We start from the raw sequence: 21,890 nt of genomic DNA, 5'->3' as shown, positions 1-21,890 counted from the left end.
ACAGATGCCTTCTGACCATTTGAAAGGGCCATGAACACATACGCTGATGTTACTTTAACATATTATTATCCATTTCTCACAACGTACTGGACGGCTGTGAAATATTTGGGAACTCTCTTCATTCGGAGTTCAGAGACTGAAATACTCTCGGAGAATGTCAGGTCACCTCCCACTTTCAGTAATTGGCAGATGAGGTCACTGGGGCTGGAAGTGAGGAGGAGGTTTTAAGTCAGGAGTCGGGAGAAGGGGGGATAACGTCCCTGAGCAACGCCGAGGGGAAGGGCAGGCATGTCCTTTGCTATGGCTGGAACAGGGGCCCTTTTGATGCTGGAAAATTTCATAGATGGGAAATTTTTACCTTGTAGCTCATACCTAGATTCCTACGATCCCTCTACAGGGGAAGTGTACTGCCAGGTGCCAAACAGTGGAGAAGAAGAGGTGAGTATATTCACTCCGAGAAGACTGAAATCTACTTTGCCTGTTGGTGATTTATGGTAACTTAATTTTCTAGGAGCAAAGGGGATTGAGAAAAGGTGTAGGATTGTTAAACATTAGCAGAAGGAAGATTTTTAGTTCTAGGAAGGTTTATTTTGTAATTGGGTATATATGATACACGGCACCAATCTCAGGTTACCATATGCAGACACAGATAATAATCCAGGTTGCCTAACACAAAGCCACAACTCACAGACAGTCCTTGATGGGTGCCTAGTAAAAAGCATTATTTGTAAGAATGATCAGTATTACCAAGTGATCCTTTTTGCCAACCAAGTGTTGCCTAAATTTGCCATTATATTCATGGATTTCCAAAAAATACATTACTTCACAAAAATTGACAAAATCTTAAAACCCAGGGATTTATTTTATATTATCCTGTAATAATTCTTCATGTCTTCAAAATATCTAGTAAGGTAAAACCAATCATTTGATGAAATGCAGAATCAAATTCCAGCATATTTTTGAAGTTAAATTTAACACTACTTTTTCTCACTCAAAGTACTTAGTGGCGCACACATTAAAACTTTTTTTCAGTGATGTAGAATTAATATTATTGAGGAGTTTTGTAAAATATTTGCGATATATTTGATTAGTTATTGCACTGAGAGTATAAATATATTTGGGGTGATAAATGTGGCTGATGAATGTATACTCATCTAAGTGGATTTATGCTCAAATCAAATGGATTTTAATTTATTTTTTTAAGGCACAAAGAACTAGATTATTTAAAAGATAATTGTAGCATTCGTATGTAAATGAGTATTATATGCAAGGTTTTTTTAAAAAAAGAACTAAGCTATTCTTTCTCTACTGTTAATAATATTCTAAATCTGTCTTGCATTTAAAAAAAACCTTTAGACTTTTGGATTAAAGTTTGCAAATACTGGCTAATTTGTTGGTTAAACTGTAACCTGCAATTTTGTTTGCTTCAAATGACCTGAGATAGACGTGGGAAATCCAGCTTTTCGAGCCCTCCTTGTCTCAGAGTCCTTTCCAAAGTAAAGTTAAAATTGACAAGTATGCCAAATTCAGGTGAAATATTTTCTGCAGCTAATGGCTCAGCCCTTGCAGAAGAGAGAATGAGGGATGGATACACCTGCTCGCAGAGGAATAGATATTTTGGATTTCCCAGCAATCCAGCTTGCAAACATTCCATCTGATACCGTAAATCCCAGGTTTTTCTGGCTTGAAAAATATGGTTACCGTGCAAGCCACGTGCCCAATTTCCCCAAAAGTCACTCACAGAAAGTGCTGCCAGTCTGTCAACAGGACTCCCATTCATTCAGCGTTTGCTTTGTGCTGTGCATTCACTAAGCCATTGAACACAAATTGTCCCAAATCTGAGTCATAACCTATAAATAAGACTGTCATCATCCTTATTTTACAGATCACAGCATGCTTAGATTAGTGGTCACACACACACTCGCAGTAGCATTTGCACTGTAGCATTGGGGTCCGACTGCCTGGCTTCAGAGATCAGCTGCACCGCTTAATACCTATGTTCTTGACCTACAGCTGAACCTCCCTGCGCCTCAGTCTCCTCATCTATAAAATGGGGATAATAATAATACCTACTTCAGAGTGCTGTTCTGAAGATTAAACAACAGACTGACATATGTAGAGCCCTTTGCATCTGGCATATAGTAAATGCTTTATAAGTATTTTGCTAATATTATAGTATGTAGTACATTATATGTGTTCTACATTAAATGGATGTAGGACATGTGACATAGGACAACTTAGAAAATATGACTGGACTTGAGTTTTCTGCTTTTCTAAAAGATCAGAGTTTTGCATTGACAACTGTAGCAAGATTAGATTTGACGTTGACTGCTGTAGGTAGGAACCCTCTTCTTGTAAGCTGGCAGCAGGGCATCAACCACCAACTTTCCAGACATTTGTAATTAAGACAAGAATCCTTTTGTACCTATTTTAGCTCAGCTGAAAGTGACTTTGTTCACATAAAGAAAACGAGAAGGCGTGTAGATCTGATTTGGGGTGATAGGGCAGCTGAATTGTCAGATCATGTAATACAAGAAAGATGCCAGAAGCGTGCGGAAAAAGATTCTGAGACTGAGCCTGGGTCCAGTGGTGGAAGAAAGCTGTGACTGATTATATATGTCATGCATGTGAGAGAGAAGGGAGAGACATAGGCTCTGGATTTGCCATCTCTGGAAAAGGCATTGCTTAGACGTTTGCCTAAGAGAGGAGAAAGACAGCAGAAGCCCTGATAATGCATTCTGCCTCCATGAACTGGCTTTGCTGATACCTTCCTATACATTGTTTCCTTTTGGATTTAGCTCTAAAACCAGGTCCCCAAGCTATCTGTTCAACCACAGATGCCCTCTCCTCCAACAGAGGACCTTTCCATTGGGCGGAGCCAGGCAGGGGACTGTGACTGTGGTTATGCCATAGCAGGCCAGCTGTGGTCTTGGGAGCCACAGAGATCTGGGTTTGCATCCTGATTCTGCCACTTATTAGCTGTGTGACCTCTGGCAAATCACTTGAGCTCTCTGTGTTTCAGTTTCCTTATCTGTAAAACTGGCTTAGCGATACTCATGTTACAGAATTTTAAAAGGGATTTAATGAAATAATTTGTGTAAAGCATTTAGCACATTCCGTTATATATAAAAATTAGTCAATAAATAACTAATATGATTAGTCATTCCAAGTGAAAATGGCAGTCTGGGATGTGATTTCAAAGAAACTCCTAGACCATATCAAGTATGTCAAAACTGCATTAAGAGTTTAGAGATTCCATACATCTTAATTAAGTTTCCTCTCTCATATGATATTCAGAAATTTTCTATATTTTGAAATTATTGAAAACGTATACCTGCCACTCTTATAGATTCTATTATCGCCACATTCTGGATACCTTGGTCAAAATGGAGCATTTTTTCTTTTTTTTGTGGTGCTCCGGCTTTGCTGGTTCGTATAAACACCACTTTGTGGGCGACTCAGTACTGGGAGTGTCGAATACTTGAAATTAGGCAGAAAAAAACGTTAGGCATGTACAGACCTGTGGATGCTGGATTCATCCAGCCCTCGGGAGCAGCAGTCTAAGGCGACCCTCTTCCGTTTGCTCCTCCGAGATCGAAGCCGCGGTGGAGGCCGCCAGAGCAGCTTTTCCGGGCTGGTCCTCCCGGAGCCCCCAGGAGCGCTCGCAGGTGCTGCAGCGGCTGGCGGATTTGCTGGAACAGTCCCTGGAGGAGCTGGCCCAGGCTGAATCCAGGGACCAAGGTGAGAGGCATCGGTGCCGGCCTCTTCCCCACGCTCGCTCTCTCTAGCGGAGCTGGGGTTTAGCGCCGCTCTCCCTTCTTTATGGGAAGTGCACGCACTATCTTCCTGGCGGTTCACACGCTCCTTCCAGGTTGTCAGTTGATCTCTTGCCTCTTAACCGTGTGGATGGAACTCAGGACACTTTCTTCATGTTACCCCCACCCTCTTGGACGCATCAGCTAGCCCACCCACGTGCTTCTCACGGCAGTGGTAGAGGATGGAAAGCCAAACCAGCCAAGGCCTCTGAAGGCTGAGGCTTGCAGCTGGCCCACTTCTGCTTCGTTCTGATAGCCAAAGCAAGTCAAGGCCCAACGCAAGTTCAAGAGGCGCGGAAATAAATACACTGTATATTTGGAGGAAGGAACTGCAAAGATGTATGGCAGAGGGCATGGATATGGGGAGAGAGGAAGAACGAGGGCTGAGGGTGCAACCCTCCACTAGTTCTAAGTAGAGAGTTTCAAAGCAAATTTGTTTTTTTGTTTCTTTTCTTTTCACTACGCGATTCATTTATTATTTTTAAAATTTTACTTAATTAATTAATAATTTTTGGCTGTGTTGGGTCTTCCTTGCTGCGTGCGGGCTTTCTCTAGTTGCGGCGAGTGGGGGCTATTCTTCATTGTGGCGCGCAGGCTTCTCATTGCGGTGGCTTCTCTTGTTGCAGAGCACAGGCTCTAGGTGCACGGGCTTCAGTAGTTGTGGCATGATATTTATTTTTTAATTGAAGTATAGTTGATTTACAATGTGTTCGTTTCATGTGTACAGCACAGTGATTCAGATATATAGATATAGATACATACATATACATGTGACAGCTCTTCAAATTATCTTACATATGTATATATGTATGTATATATACATATATATGTTCTTTTTCAGATTCTTATTCCTTATAGGTTATTACAAGATATTGAATATAGTTCCTGTACTCTACAGTAAGTCCTTGTTGGTTATTTATTTTATATATAGTCGTGTGTATATGTTAATCCCAACCTCCTAATTTATCCCTCCCCTTCCTTTCCACTTTGGTAAACATAAATTTGTTTGCTAAAAGCAAAGATAACTTGAAGAGCATTCACACAGTTTTTTAGAAAGATTTCCGATATGTTGGTCACTGTTCCACTCTCAACACAATTTCCCAGTTTTTTTAACTGCTTCCCAGAAGTCAGGGTAATGGAGTAAATGTCTGTAAATCTTTGTAATGATATCTGTTAGGAAAGACCAAGATCTCTTTAATTTATATGCGTGCTGTAAAGCAGCCTAAAGTTGAGAAGCAGCCTGACTCCAGACCCTTAAGAAGAAAATGCTTCGGGCTTCCCTGGTGGCGCAGTGGTTGAGAGTCCGCCTGCCGATGCAGGGGACACGGGTTCGTGCCCCGGTCTGGGAGGATCCCATATGCCACGGAGCGGCTGGGCCTGTGAGCCATGGCCGCTGAGCCTGCGCGTCCGGAGCCTGTGCTCCGCAACGGGAGAGGCCACGACAGTGAGAGGCCTGCATACCGCAAAAGGAAAAAAAAAAAGAAGAAGAAAATGCTTCCTGACACTGCAGAGTCTCCCTGTATCACTAAAGATAACTAAGGAACAATCCAGGTTAGCATGTATCTGGGATGTGCATGGGGCACATGATGGGTGAGCAAGGGCCACGCAGCATCCTGTGCCAGGTTCCCATCAGTGGTTCTGCCATGTGTCCATCTTAGTGACTCCACTGTGTGTTGAGGAGACAGTTAATATCATCACGTGCTTTTTTGGTGATGTGCAAATACAGCTGTCTTAACACCCATTATTACAGCCCCTCTGTAGCATGTCCAAAGCTTGGTGATTTTGAATTGAAAGAGCTGGTGTGGGTGAAGTGATAGCATCTGGCGAATTCCTGATGATAGCTATGAATTGTTCAGTCCACAAAACAAAGATTATTTGACTCAACTATAACCCCCTCTACTTCATCTAATAACCTCACATCTAATTGTTTCATAGTTTTTTGTTTTGTTTTGTTTTTGCGGTTCGCGGGCCTCTCACCGTGGTGGCCTCTCCCGTTGCGGAGCACAGGCTCCGGACACGCAGGCTCCGCGGCCATGGCTCACGGGCCCAGCCGCTCCGCGGCATGTGGGATCTTCCCGGACCGGGGCACGAACCCGTGTCTCCTGCATCGTCAGGTGGACTCTCAACCACTGTGCCTCCAGGGAAGCCCTGTTTCATAGTTTTATCAAACTATGATCAACGCTCTCTGTAACCAAGGAATGCCCCTCCCAGGCTGGGAGAAACAGAGGCTACTTCAGGATACGTATGTGGTATTGCCTCCTCCCAGTATGAGCTGAAGAACACTGACAGTACCTTCTGTTGTTGACTTCTTACAGGGAAAACCCTAACCCTGGCGAGAACCATGGATATTCCCCGGTCTGTACAGAACTTCCGGTTCTTCGCTTCCTCCATCCTGCACCACACGTCTGAGTGCACACAGATGGACCACCTGGGCTGTCTCCACTACACGGTGCGGAGCCCCGTGGGCATCGGTAGGTGCTGCAATGAAAGCCTGGACCACAGTTGCACGTAGAAATGCTCAGTCAGCCCTGTAGAATTGACCTAAAGGAACAGACTTAAAAAAAAAAAAAAAAAAAAAGGAAAGTAGAAATTTCTTCTACTTTATCTGAAATTTAATTGGCCTTAAACATCCAATTCTAGTTTATTTTCTTTGTGTCAAATTCCCTAGCTATTCCTGGAACACTGTTCTGGAGGAATCACAGAAAAAAAGAATGATACTGATTGTAAATTCACAATCCAGGGCTTTTTGTCCCTTGTAATTAAAAAAAAAAATTATTTCCAGAGAGCGTTGTGGTTAAGATCATAGATTTTAGGTTATGTGTGGGGTAAGTGATTTAACTTTTGTGTGCTTCAGTATCCTGATCTGGAAACGGGGAGGATGGTTTAATTTTATCTTTATATATCTTTGTGTGAATTATGTAAATTAGTAAGTGTAGAGCACTTAGAACAGTGCCAGGTACATGGTAAATAAGCCTTGACTGGATTATCTACTTCCCTCTTTCATTTCTCTGCTTCTTGCCCTTTAGAGGACCTAGAAATATCTGCAATAACTAAAAATGTCCACTAGATGGCACTGTTTCCTCTGAGAAAAAAAAAACAACCACCGTCCATATTTTACTAGTTATATTTTATGATAGAATAAAAGAAGATAAGTTAAAGGGGAAGAAAATGGAACATTTTACCTGAGCCCTTCGGAAATGGTATTTCCAAGGCATTAGAAGAGCTCAAACCTCCTCCTAAGAAGTATGCTAGTACATTATGCTGCAAAAATATTGTTATCCCCTAAAGAGCAGATTTTTCAGTGGGAAATTTAATAATGTAAACTATGTTCACTTTCATAGCTCAGGCTTGAGGGCAGAATATAAAATAAGGTGAATCCATTTACTTATTCATAATGTAGGCTTTATTTTTACACGTTTTATGGTCAGAAGCCTATGTGGTTTCAGAATGTTACACGGAGACCCATTGTAGATGTTGGTTCTGTTACTTACCCAGCAAACCTATCTGGTCAGGATACAGGTGAGAACCTAGAAAGATTTTTTTTTTAATTAAAAAATACTCTGGGTTAGCTAAAATGGATTTCACAGTCTCAGAACCGACTGCTCTTATTTTACAAATAATTCTGAACAGCTTGAGATTTTATGTCTCAATCCACAAGAGATTAGAAACAGAGATGGAGAAATTTAGAAGAAATAGTAGCTGGCCTGTTTGATACTGAGGAGGGAGAAGTTTAAATAGTGCAGAGATCAGTCTACAAATCTCAAACCTGATCACATGCTGAGAATGTTTAGGGACAGGTGACCGTCTTTTAGCCCCAGAACTTATATTGCTGTTGTTCATAAATATAATTGTAAGTCATCAAGAAAAGAGTAAACTGTACTGATTATAGTTTTTAAAGGTACAGCTGCTTGTTATACAGTTTAGAATTAGTTCCCCGAAGTTGGCTACAAAAGTTTGGGATTTTGGAAGAGTAAGCTGAAGTTTGGTGTAGCATGAAGGAGTTTTCATTCATAAAGCCTGTCTGGCCCGTCTGCTTTGAGGGGCATGTCATTGATGGCAATGCTTCTGTTATCCTCTGTCAGCTGGTCTGATCAGCCCATGGAATCTGCCCCTCTACTTGCTGACCTGGAAGATGGCTCCAGCGATCGCCGCTGGCAACACTGTGATAGCCAAGCCCAGCGAGATGACTTCTGTGACCGCGTGGATGCTGTGCCAACTCCTGGGGAAAGCAGGTAACTGGGAGATGGGGGTGTAAGGAGCGGGGGGGGCACGCGATTGGCTTCGGAGATGTACACTTTGTAGGCTTCGGCTTCTGTAGGGTCACTGACATTTGAAAAGTTATTTAGGTAGAAATCTGCTCAGCACCGAAACAGATCCCAGGGACATCTCTGATTTTTCGTTTCCCTGATCCTCTTCTGAGAAATCCCCCTTCATCCACGGGGCTCAGGCCCACTGCTTCCTTTATTCATCCCCAGAACGTGCTACTGCAGGACAGCTCCTCCCTGCACGGCCTCCACGGGCAGTGCCCTGAGCACAGGATAGCAGTACAGCAAACGGCTTAAAGAGCTTGATGAACTCCGACACCAGCCTGCCCCAGACCGTGTCTCCAATAGTCAGTTTAAATACTACATTCGAAACACAAGTGGATTTTGATGAAAAGAAGAATATTGCTAGGTACCTCTCTGGTTTGCACAGCTGTAGAATGCCTAAGAGAAACAGCCCATTTTCGGGAGAATTGAATATCCACCCCTCAGTTTTCCCTGCATTTGGAACAACTGCTGTGATGATGATATACTGTGGTTCCGTGTCCTCCTGCTGGTGGTTTAAAGCGTGGAGGGTGTGTTCCTGGTGTCGCCTGGAGTGTTCAGCCGACACTGCACCAGACTTGGAAGGTCGCACGCAGGCAGGAGGCTGTAGCTTGTAACCCACGGGAAGCCCCTCAGTGTAAGGCCCTCAGCTCATGGCAGGTGGTGGGGAACAGGCTCTGTCAGTCTCTGCTGTGCTCGTTTCCTTCAAACCCACAGAGGAGGTGCTGCTGGGCTCACTTAGATCCATAGAAGGGGTGGTTGGTAAGAGCCCATCTCTCTCCTGGATGCCTTTTCTCTCAAAGCAAAAACATACACATTGGCTTCCAGGAAAGTTGAGCCACTTCCTACTCCAGGGTTTAGATGACAGGTTAAATTGTGCCTGTTTAGGGAAGAGCACTGGGCCTCATGACCCTAGTTTAGCTGCCCATTTCCCTTGTATCCTATGGAGGAATGAGGCCCCCCAGCCTAGGTCTTTGGGATGATGTCGATGGCTGCCCTAGACCTCTGGAAGGTGCATGATATGAACATCCCTACCTCCCTCCTGTCCCAGAACATGCCGTCCCTCCCTTATAAAAGAGACTGCATTCTATCCCTTTCTTTGCAAAATTGAATCTCTAGTATCTGCAGAGGTCCAAGGTGTTTCTTCCCTGCCTCTTGACGGCCAGTTCCCTGGTGTGAGATAGAAGTGGGGCCTCTGCTCTGCTTTGATCCTGTGTTGGATACACAGGGAGCTGGGGACGCTGCCACAGAGCCGTGTTCCAGAGACCACTCACTCCTAAAATCAGCTACATCTTGATCTATGATGATTTCTCTTCTCTAATCACCCTCCTCTTTCATATAACCCAGAACCTGGTCTGCATGAGAGTTTTATGTTTCCATGTATTTACCCAGCATTGCTCTTATTCTTGTGAATGAATAAACCTATTGTACCGAGACAGTCCTTCCCTCCCTCCCATCCTCCCTCCCTCCCTGGGCTGGCTTTGCCAAACCTTCCTCCTCCAACAAACACTGAGACTATGATGGTCCAGTTGCACCTGACATGAGCCCTCAGTTTCTCCACTGGGATTGGGAGGGGGTGTGAATGACATCACTTAATTCTGCTTTACAGTACTCTAAGAGAAACTTGCAATAGTGTAAGAAAGGAAAGCTAAAACAACCTGCTAAGGCATTCTGGATATTTCAACAGCTAGCTCCTCTAGTCCGGGGCATTCAAACAGACTTGGTAAATGAACTTCCTTTGAAATAAAATCATCGAATATTTATATAGGTACACCATGAATACCTCTTTGGGAGCCCTAGAATATTTGGTTTTTTCCCTTGGGGGCACCAAACGTTTGCTCTCATTCCTGAAGTGTCCACTGACGGCAGATTTCTGGCCCTTCCTATTAATTTTGGTTCTGCTCTATTTAAGCTTAAAATTTTCCTTGTCGTGACCCAGGCACATCCTGGCACTGGGGGGACTTCCTTCCCTTTGCTGTCCCTTAGCCACCTACTCTGAGTTTTACTGAATTGTTATTTGCCAATTAAACTGCCTTCTTTCTCTTATAACCAGAGTCTTCTAAGGGTAGAAGGCAGATTTATCTAGAAAAATTTCATTAGTGTCTGGATCAAATGGCAAAATGGTTCTGAGAAGTACTGTCCAGTAGATAGGTCTTAACTTATTAACATCGGAGCTCAAGGAAACGTAATCAATCAATGTATTAATACGACGTACCTCACAGAGCTGTTGCGAGAGCTATAGGGTATAGCCCACTTACAACAATGACCAACCTACAGGAAGTACCCAATAAATGTGAGCGTTTACTGGTACTCTTTAAATTTTTTATTCTCATTAAAATTATTTTAATAGCATACATATGTAGCATTATATCTTCTTTTTCATTAGTTTATTTATTTATTAATAGATCTTTATTGGAGTATAATTGCTTCACAATACTGCATAGCTTCTGTTGTACACCAGAGTGAATCAACCATATGCATACGTATGTCCCCATATGCCCTCCCTCTTGAGGCTCCCTCCCACCCTCCCTATCCCACCCCTCTAGGTGGTCACAAAGCACTGAGCCGATCTCCCTGTGCTATGCGGCTGCTTCCCACTAGCTATCTATTTTACCTTTGGTAGTGTACGTATGTCAATGCTACTCTCACTTCGCCCCAGCTTTCCCCTCCCACCCTGTGTCCTCAAGTCCATTCTCTATGTCTACATCTTTATTCCTGCCCTGCAACTAGGTTCATCAGTACCTTTTTTTTTTTTTTAGATTCCATATATATGTGTTAGCATACACTTTTTGTTTTTCTCTTTCTGACTTACTTCAGTCTGTATGACAGACTCTAGGTCCATCCACCTCACTACAAGTAACTCAGTTTCGTTTCTTTTTATGGCTGAGTAATATTCCATTGTATATATGTGCCACATCTTCTTTATCCATTCATCTGTTGATGGACACTTAGGTTGCTTCCATGTCCGGGCTATTGTAAATAGTGCTGCAATGAACATTGTGGTACATGACTCTTTTTGAATTATGGTTTTCTCAGGGTATATGCCCAGTAGTGGGATTGCTGGGTCATATATTAGTTCTATTTGTAGTTTTTTAAGGAACCTCCATACTGTTCTCCATAGTGGCTGCATCAATTTACATTTCCACCAACAGTGCAGGAGGATTCCCTTTTCACCACACCCTTTCTAGCATTTATTGTTTCCAGATTTTTTGATAATGGCTATCATTAATTTATTTTAAATGTGATGCGTTAAAAAAATTTTTTTAATGGGTATTCAGTCTATATGGCAAAGTAGGCCATGGCACAATGGATACAATGAAAGGCAAAACGCATACCCCATGTCTGCCCTTAACTGGAGTACCTTCTAGTGGTCGATATGTAATGAACAGGAAAATCCATAAAACACATAAATGAATACATCCAGATACAGAGCAGTAGAGTTTCGTGATAGAAAAGATTGGGGCACCTACTTGGGGCTGTTCTTGATTAGTCAGTCTTAGAGGGTGATGGTGCATCCATATCATGGGGAGCCGAACGTTCAACTCAAGACTCACCTTCCTGGGGGAGCCCTCCCTCACTCCCCTGGTCTCTTCTCTGGCTTCTTTAGTGCATGAATGCCCCCCTCTACTTCACATTTGCCCACTGAACTGTGCTCAGGAGGGATCTCCTCCCTCCTGAGGCCCGACCTACCTGGGGATGTATTTGTATCTTCAGCCCCTGAGGCCCAGTCAATACTATGGAATGAATTATATAGAATGTTCAACCCTGCATTTTTCTAGAACAAAGCCCCCAGAGAAATCCCACCTGGGGTATAGCATAGGCAGAGGTGATGCTGTAGTCTTTGTTTTGCTATTGAACCAGAGACAGCCGTTAACATTCCCTCCCAACCCTATTCACACCGTTGAACTTTGAAGGAGAATCTCCATGTAACCTGAAGTCCTCGACCTACTGAGAAGAATCACTGAAACCGATACTGCTTCCCATCCAGGTGTTCCACCAGGTGTGGTAAATATTGTGTTTGGAATGGGACCCAGGGTAGGCGAGGCACTGGTGTCCCACCCAGAGGTGTCCCTCATCTCCTTCACTGGGAGCCAGCCCACGGCTGAGCGGATCACACAGCTGAGTGCTCCCCACTGCAAGAAGCTCTCGCTGGAGCTGGGGGGCAAGAATCCTGCCATCATCTTTGAAGATGCCAACCTGGAAGAGTGTGTTCCGACAACGGTCAGGTCCAGCTTTGCCAACCAGGTACATCCTCTGGGTTTTCTCTTCCCCTTTGTTTATTTGCTTGTTTTTAACTCAGTAGCCCTGTCAAGCTGGATCTGTTGCATCACAGTGCAAAACTGGGGTGAGTAAGTCAATCCAGGACTATTTCAGTGAAAGTAGAATGGTTACATTGTGTTACTCCATTGGCTATCTGTTCAATCATAATGTCACTCAGAAGCCTTGTGGCGTCTCCTGTGCAGCAAACTCTTCTTGAGTTACATGGCTTTTATTGGGTGATGACTTCTTTTTTGCTTCTCCAAGCTTCCCCATTCCTTTATTTACAGTTTTCCCAGCCTTTTCTTGCTGTCCAGGTGTCCTAGCTCCCGGAAACCTTATTATCCCTCCCCAAAGCATCCCAAATGCATTCACACACTTAGAAACAAATACCTGAACAAGTCTCAAGCAAGTTTCTTAACTTAACGTCATGGAGGAGCCTTGGGCAGCTTTGTTTCTCCGGATTGTTGGTTGGGTTGTTGTGAAGATGAAATATCAATGTGATGAAAATATTTATTTATGCATATATGTACAATCATACATACACAATACTGACAAGTCCAGAATGTGGTTTGTAAACTATTACATGTTATGTTCAAATGATGATAAGGATGATTTTTCACTCAGAAATCTGTTAGCGCCTCTCCCTGGAACACTCAGTGCCTCTATTTGGATGTCCAGTAGCATCTGAAACTTAAACTGTGCAGAGCAGAACTCTTGATTCCCCTCCCTCTCCTTTCCCTGCGGTACCTCTGCTCTCCCCTCCTTGTGTTTGCCTCTCCAGGGAAGAGACTACTATCCACTCTGAGACTCAGGCCCCAAATCTGGGACTCATCCTTATTCTTACTTTCTCTTTTCCTTATACCTCACTAATCCACCAACAGGTCCTGTTAGTTCTATCTTTAAAAATCTATCCTGAGTCCTATCACTTCTCCAGAGCATCTATGCCAGTTTCCTTACACTTTTGGGGTCCCATGCCCCTTTAAGAATTTGTTAACCTCAGTGGACTCCTATCACTTTTCTCATCTCCATTGGTCCTGCCTGGTCCAAGCTACCTCCACTTATCTGAATGTCTGAAAAGCTCTCTTAACTCTCCCCTGTCCCCACTCTCATTCTCTCCAATTCTATTCTCCACACAGCTGCCAGAATGATCATTTTAAGGTGTAAATCCAATCCCATCATCTGCTGCTTAAAGCCTTCCATGGTCCTTTCATGATACTGCGGATAAAATGCAAGCTCTCTGTGAGTCTATGAGCCTTTGAGACCCTGTGTGATGTTGCCTCGCTCCTCACCCCCTGCTTTCATCTTCTAGATCCCTGTGGCCCCTGTCCCTGCCTCCATCTCCCCCCCCCTCTCAGCCCCACTCACCTTCCTGCCTTTCCTCACACACTCCAAGCTCATGCCTGTGGCAGGTCCTTTACATTTACTGCTGAGAATTCTCTTCCTTCAGATCTTCATCCATCAAGGGTCAGTTCAAATATCCCCTGTTCACCAGTGCCTTCCAGGACTCCCTTTAATAAAAGGGAGTAAAAGCTGCCCTCCACCCATTATTTTCTATTCTCATTCTCTGCTTAGTTTTCTTGTATTGTTTTGGGCACAACCTGAAGTTATATTGTTCATTGAGCTTTACTTGTGCTATTGCCTGTCTTCCCTATAAGACAGTGCATTCCACATGGTGAAACTTCATCTTGTTTACCACCATCTCCCATTGTCCAGACCAGTGCCTGATACATGACAGGCGCTCAGAAGTGCAGGGTGATCTATCCGTGAAGGAGTGGGCCCTCCTGTTTTGTCATTGTCCTCATGTGTCATTCTTGGCAGGGTGAAATTTGCCTCTGCACCAGCAGGATCTTTGTCCAGAAGAGCATCTATAGTGAATTTTTAAAGAGGTTTGTAGAGGCTACCAGAATGTGGAAAGTAGGCATTCCCTCTGACCCGTCAGCCGACATGGGAGCTCTAATCAGTAAAGCTCATCTGGAGAAAGTAAGTAAATCCCTGTGTGTAAGTTACAGAAAGAGTTCTTATTTTGAGAGGAGCTCAACGCGAGGTGTAACACCGTCTGTGCTTTGAAATACTGTTGATTACTACCCTATTTTTAAATAATTATGATGTGTGGGAAATTGTCTCTGGATACAGAGTCTGAAAATGTTAGAGAGGAATACACAAATGTAGTCCAGGTTCAAGCAGCATCTACATGAAATAAATGAACTTGAGGAGTCAGTACAGAGATGCCACCAGTAGAGTGAAGAAGGCAAATTGCAGAGCATAAAGGTCAGGTGATGAGAATGATGTGGGCTGAGAGTGTCAGGGATTTCCACCAGTAAATGTTCCCAGTCAGTCCCCAGGCAGTAAGGTTCTGCCTCTGGCTTACAGCAAACAGGAGTCCAGAAGTGCGAATCCAGTCCAAATGCTGCGGTCCTTAGTTGGTGGGGTGACTTGTGGGAGCCTCCGTGGGAGAAGCCATTGATGTTCTCTGGGTGGCTTATGGAATTGGGGTCTTCAAGGTCATTTTAATTCATTACCTGATGGGACTCGCAAAATAAGTCATAGAATTTCAGAGCTTAAAAAGACCTCATTTTCAGCTGTAGTAACTCAGGCCAACCAAGGGTAATGGTAATACACCCCTATCAGTTAACCAGTGAGGGACAGAACCTTTACTTAAGTTTGAAGAACTCTCTGACACTGCACAGATTTGGTAGACTTACTACATTTTAACTTTTACCTTCACTGTAGTGTGGAGCACAGATGCCCACAGGTGGGAAGGTGTAGTCTCAGTCTTGCTGGTCTCTTCTTATTTGTTTTCTCAGTAAAATGGGAAGCAGGGAGAGGAGGGGAGATGGTGTTGAAGGTTTCAAGAAGGAGGAAAAGGTGTGAGATAGTCTTGCAGGAGATCAGGAGAGAGAATGGGCTTCGAAGTGACCGTCTTGTCGCCGGGGCAGCTCCAAGCACTCACCTGGAGCTGTGATCATTTATGATCGCATTAAATAAATATGCGGTCATTTATTTAAAGTGAGACCGGCCAGCATGACTGTGTTTTCCTCCAGTCAAATTCACCTACAAGATTGCAGGCACGTGGGCAGCTGTCCCCAGAGTGCCTGCGGTGGACCCACAGTTGTGGATGTTCCCACCCTGGTGGAGTGAGGCATCACCAGGTGCAAGAGGCTCCCTTGTCCTCCCTTATCTGGCTGTTCTAGACACAGGGATCCATGCTACCTGCCCACACGTGCAAACAAGTGGTGAAAAATAACCTCCTGGATGTTTCTGAATGCTTTCTGTGGTACAGAACTAACTTCCCAGAAGCATCTTCCAGTAGACTCAGGCCATGGTGTCATCTAAGGTCCCCTTTGCAATTCACCATTCACCTGAGACTCAAAGTTCTCTTTATCAACTCGGCAGAGAAACTGTTCTTCCATCGTAGGCACTGTTATAATAACTATTTAAGTTCCCCAATGAGGGGAGGTGAATCAGTGAAACGAATCAAAGTATTTGACTTTCCTGTAGCAGTTGAAAGACTTGTAGCCCCCTGTCTTTTGTGTGTGAGAGAAATTGATGCTATCCATTGACTCCTATTGGTAATTACGGCTTTTCTCTGTTGTACTCTGAGTATTTGTCTCTTTTTCCCCACATAGTGAACTTGGGTCAAATACAGGCTCACCAAGTTTCAATGTATTGTAATGCCTGTGGGTTTTTTTTTTTTTTTTTTTTTTTTTTTTTGTGATACGCGGGCCTCTCACTGTTGTGGCCTCTCCCGTTGCGGAGCACAGGCTCCAGACGCGCAGGCTCAGCAGCCAAGGCTCACGGGCCCAGCCGCTCCGCGGCATGTGGGATCTTCCCGGACCGGGACACGAACCCGTGTGCCCTGCATTGGCAGGCGGATTCTCAACCACTGGGCCACCAGGGAAGCCCTGCCCATGGGTTTTAATACAATATTTGTGATGCTCAGTGTATCCCTGCTGGCCCAAAGCGGCCCTCTCTTTAGCCTGCCCCCCCCACCAGTGCCCTCCTGAGCTCCACTGCGGGCCCTCCCCGAAGCGTTTCTGCTCTCTGACAGCAAGCAGCCTCAGGCCATGTGAGTTGTTCTCCCCACACGGGCAACAGGACCTCTGTCTGCTGAGCCCTGGTTCCTTTCAGTGGAGAATGGTAATCAAGGTCCTATGGGTGCCCCTTAGATGATGCCCCATGATAACGAGATAGCCAAGAGGATGTGACTTAAAGCCTGGCTGTGCCGAGCTCATACGCTGCCCTTTTAGGAAGTCCAGCTCGGAAAGATGGTAGCTCATCTCAGAAAGCTCCACGGTTCTATTGCTTCTAAGGGGGAAGATTTTGCACAGTGTTAAAAATAGTTTTTCATAGTTAAAAACTTAAAAATAGTGTTTATCATAAGCCATTTATTTTTATTTTTAAAGGAAGAACAATAAAGGTGGTATTTCCATCATCCCACCACACATACAACTTCGGGTAGCTCTGGGGTCCCCTTGTTTTGTGGCCCTCTAGGTAGATCCCCCGTCTCAGCTGTGCTCACAGCCCCCTCCGCTCCCCAGTATAAAGTCTCACAACCATCCTGCTGTGGCTCAGAGGGCCCCTGGGCACCTTCCATCCTTACTACTCCGCCCAGAACACGTGTGCCTGGATGCAAGGAGTCACAGCTTTACCCTCTGGGTCTCTCACCAGGTGGGCCCCTGATGGGGGGCTTTCGGCTCAGGTCTTGTGAGGAAGCCCTAGGTGTCTGTGCCCTCTGAGAGGGAGCCAATGGAAGCAGCTTGGGAAGTGTATGTGTGTCTTTTTCAGGCTGTGACTCTTTTCGGTTCAGTGTGCCAAACCTTGATCTGGGATCAAGGCGGCAGCAGACACACTCCCCTGGCAGTCGTCTTTCCTCGCCTTTTGCCAGGGAGTTTGGGGTCTGCGAGCCAAGGAAGGACCGGCTGCCATCTTTGCATTCCACCCCTCCTCTTCTGCAGTACGTCTCTGTCTTCTCCAAATCAAATTATGGGACTTCCCTGGCGGTCCAGTGGTTAAGACTCCGTGCTTCCACCGCAGGGGCCACGAGTTTGATCCCTGGTCTCCTGGTCAGGAACTAAGATCCTGCCGTGCATGGCCAAAAATAAATGAATGAATAAATAAATCAAATTAGCCACGAGATCTTTGTTTCCATCCTGTGGGATTGTCCCAGGTGATGCAGTGACAGAAGAATCCAGCTAGAGGCTGTGACAGTTGTTTTGTAATGGCTAAGGGCTCCTAAGTGCAAGTGTGACTTCGTAGGTTCCCAGGACGGCAGCGTGGACCCACAGGAAATGGCAGGTGATTCTACCCTCAGGGAATGCAGAAAAGTCTCCCTTGCCTATTTCACAGGGTTGCTTTTTGTTTTCATTTTTGTTTTTCTTTTGACTCTCCAGAATCCTTCCCTGCTTGACTGTCTGGAGAATCTGGCTCTAGGCCAGCCTTCCAAAGATGCAAATAACCAGAGAGAGAGAATCCTTGAGTGTTGACAGTGAGGTGGCGGGAAGCAAGGAGGAAGTTCACGGGGATATCCCCCAATAAGGCCAGGCTTCAGGTCTAACCAAGGTCCACTTCTGCGGTTTCCTGTCCTCCCCTGTCAGTTAACCCCGCACCCCGACGTACACAGTGGGGAGCATCCCTGAAGTCTCTTAGCTCGTGAGTGTCAGATCGTACGTTATATCATCATCACCATCACCAGCAACATCAACGCAAACGACAGCAGCTGACTTTCAAAAGACTTACTGTGTGTCAGGTATCACACTAAGTATTTTACGTATATTATTTTCTTTAGTCCTCTCAAGAACCCTATGAATAGGTGGCACAGTCAATCCCATTTTTCCAGTGAGGAAACTGAGGCGTAGAGCTTTTTTTTTTTTTTTTTAATTTATTTTTGGCTGCATTGGGTCTTCGTTGCTGCGTGCGGGCTTTTCTCTAGTTGCGGTGAGTGGGAGCTACTCTTCATTGCAGTGCGTGGGCTTCTCATTGCGGTGGCTTCTCTTTGTTGTGGAGCACGGGCTCTAGGCGTGCGGGCTTCAGTAGTTGTGGCGCATGGGCTCAGTAGTTGTGCCACGTGGGCTCAGTAGCTGTGGCTCGCGGGATCTAGAGCTCAGGCTCAGTAGTTGTGGCGCGTGGGCTTAGTTGCTCTGCGGCATGTGGGATCTTCCCAGACCAGGACTCGAAGCTGTGTCCCCTGCACTGGCAGACGGATTCTTAACCACTGCGCCACCAGGGAAGTCCAGGTGTAGAGCATTTAAAATCCCTCAGCTGATAAGTGGAGGAACTGGGATTTGAGCACTGCTGTGCTCCCGAGCCCACTCTTCTAAGTTGATTTTATGGCCAAAACTATTCAATATTAAGTGCTAACTACTCTCTGCTCTCTCCTCTCAAGAAAACGTTGTTTTTGTTTGTTTGTTTGTTTTTGCGGTACGCGGTCCTCTCACTGCTGTGGCCTCTCCCGTTGCGGAGCACAGGCTCCGGACGCGCAGGCTCAGCGGCCATGGCTCACGGGCCCAGCCGCTCCGCGGCATGTGGGATCTTCCCGGACCGGGGCATGAACCCGTGTCCCCTGCATCGGCAGGCGGACTCTCAACCACTGCGCCACCAGGGAAGCCCAAGAAAAGGTTTTATAAGAATATTTCATTGCATTTTATAGCACATTAACAGTTACAAAGTAGTTTTCCTGAGCTGCAAGTGTAGATATCATTGTGTCATCCAGTGATACTTTCTCTAGAAAAGAAATTCAGTTTAGTGTGAAACTTATATGTTAAATAATTTGATAAGTTCACAATTTGAAAACTGACACTTCTCTTGGTATTTTATTATCCCAAGAGCTTCAAAGAGAGAATCATGTAATTTTGTTTAGACATAATCAACTAAAACCAGAGCGCTCCTTGCACTGTTTGAATCACTGATAAAAGTTCTGGCTCTGCATCCAGCAGGGGCCTCTGGGGACTCACCTGCACTCGCCTTGTTCACACAGGATGCTGCCTCTGGCATCTTTTAATTAATGTGACCGGGTTGCTTCAAAAGAGCAAGAGAGTCGGGGAAGGAAAAGTCCAGATCTATTGTGGACTCTACCAACAAACTCAACGAGAGCTTTTCTGGGAAAGCTTTCAGATCATTGTTCACGTAGGGGAGGAGGAATAGTGGAGAATATAAAGCTCTACCGAATGCTCTATTTTTCAAACGTCTTTGACTTCATGGCTTATTAAGTGTTCTAGAAACTGAAGCAAAATTAATAATGAGACAACACTATCTTTTTATTTTTACATGGCAAACATATAGCTCTACAATGAATATAGTTCTACAATGGAGTGCTAATCTAATATTGGGGCAGAATGCTCAGATAGATAAATGATAATCCGTAGGATTCCAAAATATCATTCCAAACTTTACCCTGCCTTTGATGTACTATTTGACTGTTGTTTTAGACTTTTAATTTTTGGGATTACTCTTCTACTTCTTCTATGCTTATAATGCCCCTCAAGGGTAGAAGAGTATATCATTGTGACTTCAACAACATTTTCAAATATAAATAGATATACCATTATTATAACGAGTCATTTCTATAACCAATATTAAAAAACATCTGTCATTATCTCCGAGTCACTGGGTCAACTTATTACATAATTTATTTCCCATTATTGTGAGCTTTACTCTATTACCTAGATATATTTTCACAATATAATCAGTACTGAGATGAGACATTAGAAATTATTTGTTCTGGAAGCTCAGCTATTGAAGGGCACCCTGGCTTTTAATTAAGTCTTATACACCAATCAACTTCTCATCTTCTGCAGTGGACGTAGTCTCCCCCAAAGTGAGAAAATATTAGTCTGTGTATTTAACTACTGAATATACCTGAGTGTAGGTTCTAGCTTTACTGTTTATTATCCATTTGAACCCTCTACCCTTTCTGAGGCTCAATTATATAATCAGCAAATAGGAGATAATAATACATAGTTAATAGTTTTGAGAGAATTACCTGAGAATGTGAGAAAAGCATTTATATGTATGCCTAGCACTTAGACATTAAATAAAAAACTCTCCTCCTCTTACCTATGAGGGCTGAATGTCCAGATAATAGTTACAGCACTTCTGCACTCAGGCTTACTTAGCAGCTGAGTGAAAATGTAATCAACCTTAGATTTTGGGGGGGAATGACCTTATACATCTTAATGCTTCAAAAATATTAAATTTTCTCTGCTTTGTGTGAAGGCAAAAGATAAGTTGTTACTATGTTTTTTACCGCTCCAGGTCAGAAGTTACATCAAGAAAGCTCACATGGAAGGGGCCCAAATTCTGTGTGGTGAGGGAGTGGATAAGTTAAACCTTCCCCCCAGGAATCAAGCAGGGTACTTCATGCTTCCCACGGTGATAACAGACATTAAGGACGAGTCCTGCTGCATGAAGGAAGAGATATTTGGTCCAGTGACGTGTGTCGTCCCCTTTGATAGTGAAGAGGAAGTGATTCAAAGAGCCAACAGCGTTAAATATGGACTGGCTGCCACGGTGTGGTCAGGCAACGTGGGGCGTGTCCACCGGGTGGCCAAGAAGTTACAGTCAGGCTTGGTCTGGACCAACTGCTGGCTCATCAGAGAGCTGAACCTGCCTTTCGGGGGGATGAAGAGTTCTGGTGTGGGTAGAGAAGGAGCCAAGGACTCTTATGAATTCTTCACTGAAATCAAAACCATCACCATTAAACACTGACCTTGGCCATTGGAGAAGCTGTTACAGTTGATGCCTGGCTGCAGAGAGAATCAGTCGTCCAGTGTGGTGAATGGAATTCCTGGCATAAATTTCAGCCACATCTTGACTCAGCAGAAGGTTATCTCTATAGCTTATCTATCCTCTGTACTTAGTATTTTTACCCTCTGGTGAAGAGATGCTATCTCTTTTCAATGAAGAGTTGAAGAATAGGAAGGCACAAAAAGGAAGCCAGGCAATGATCAAGCTCCTCTTAACTTGTGTCTTCATTGTATTTTTTCATCATTTTGATAAAATTCTTGGAAATTCACAGATAACCAGATTTTTTTTTTTTCATTTGCAAGTATATGGTAAAAAAGAAAATCTACAAAGCCAAGAGAAAAAAATCACCATAATTTCTACCTTTGGGGAGATTGTAGAGATTGTCTCCCCATCCATCAGACACGGGCATGGCTCACTGGTAATTGACTGTACCTCATTATGCAAGGGGGCCGTGAATGTTGATGATGTGGGGTTTGCCAGAGCAGGCATATATGGTAGGTCTCACTCAATATATCTGTATGAGGACAAAGAAGAATAAAATCACTACTACTTTTGGAGGAAGCTTAGAACAAGGAGAGTTTGATCCATTCCCACTGTGGAGTCTAATCAATTCCAATTCTTAGTGTATGTATCTCAGGAGACTTAAAATTTACTAATGCTAAAGGAAGCAATAAATGTTAAGCAATTTTAGTAAGCAGTATGGCATACACCTTGTTTATGAATTGTGTTTTATTCATCCTTAGCCTCATCCTGTTAGGAACATGGA

The 21,890-nt window shown here is 44.2% G+C and overlaps 1 protein-coding gene across 3 annotated transcripts; it reads left to right on the top strand.

Annotated features, from left to right (window-relative positions):
* Positions 1 to 288: 288 nt before the first annotated feature.
* Positions 289 to 21,208, top strand: ALDH8A1 (aldehyde dehydrogenase 8 family member A1). Of its 3 annotated transcripts, XM_059083808.2 has the most exons (7): positions 289 to 438; positions 3,594 to 3,741; positions 6,131 to 6,286; positions 7,898 to 8,047; positions 12,111 to 12,367; positions 14,201 to 14,362; positions 20,633 to 21,208. In XM_059083808.2, exons 1-7 carry the CDS (start codon positions 289 to 291, stop codon positions 21,083 to 21,085), a joined length of 1,476 nt encoding a protein of 491 aa, XP_058939791.1. In that variant the 3' UTR covers positions 21,086 to 21,208. The 3 variants fall into 3 exon arrangements, with proteins under 3 accessions (XP_058939791.1, XP_058939792.1, XP_058939793.1); XM_059083809.2 differs by lacking the exon at positions 7,898 to 8,047 and having other exon boundaries at positions 301 to 438; XM_059083810.2 differs by lacking the exon at positions 14,201 to 14,362 and having other exon boundaries at positions 301 to 438.
* The last annotated feature ends 682 nt before the right edge of the window (positions 21,209 to 21,890 follow it).

This window comes from Kogia breviceps, chromosome 13 (genome assembly GCF_026419965.1).
Source record: "Kogia breviceps isolate mKogBre1 chromosome 13, mKogBre1 haplotype 1, whole genome shotgun sequence".
In the NCBI taxonomy this organism is placed as follows: Eukaryota; Metazoa; Chordata; class Mammalia; order Artiodactyla; family Physeteridae; genus Kogia; species Kogia breviceps.
This window is presented reverse-complemented; position numbering and strand designations above follow the sequence as displayed.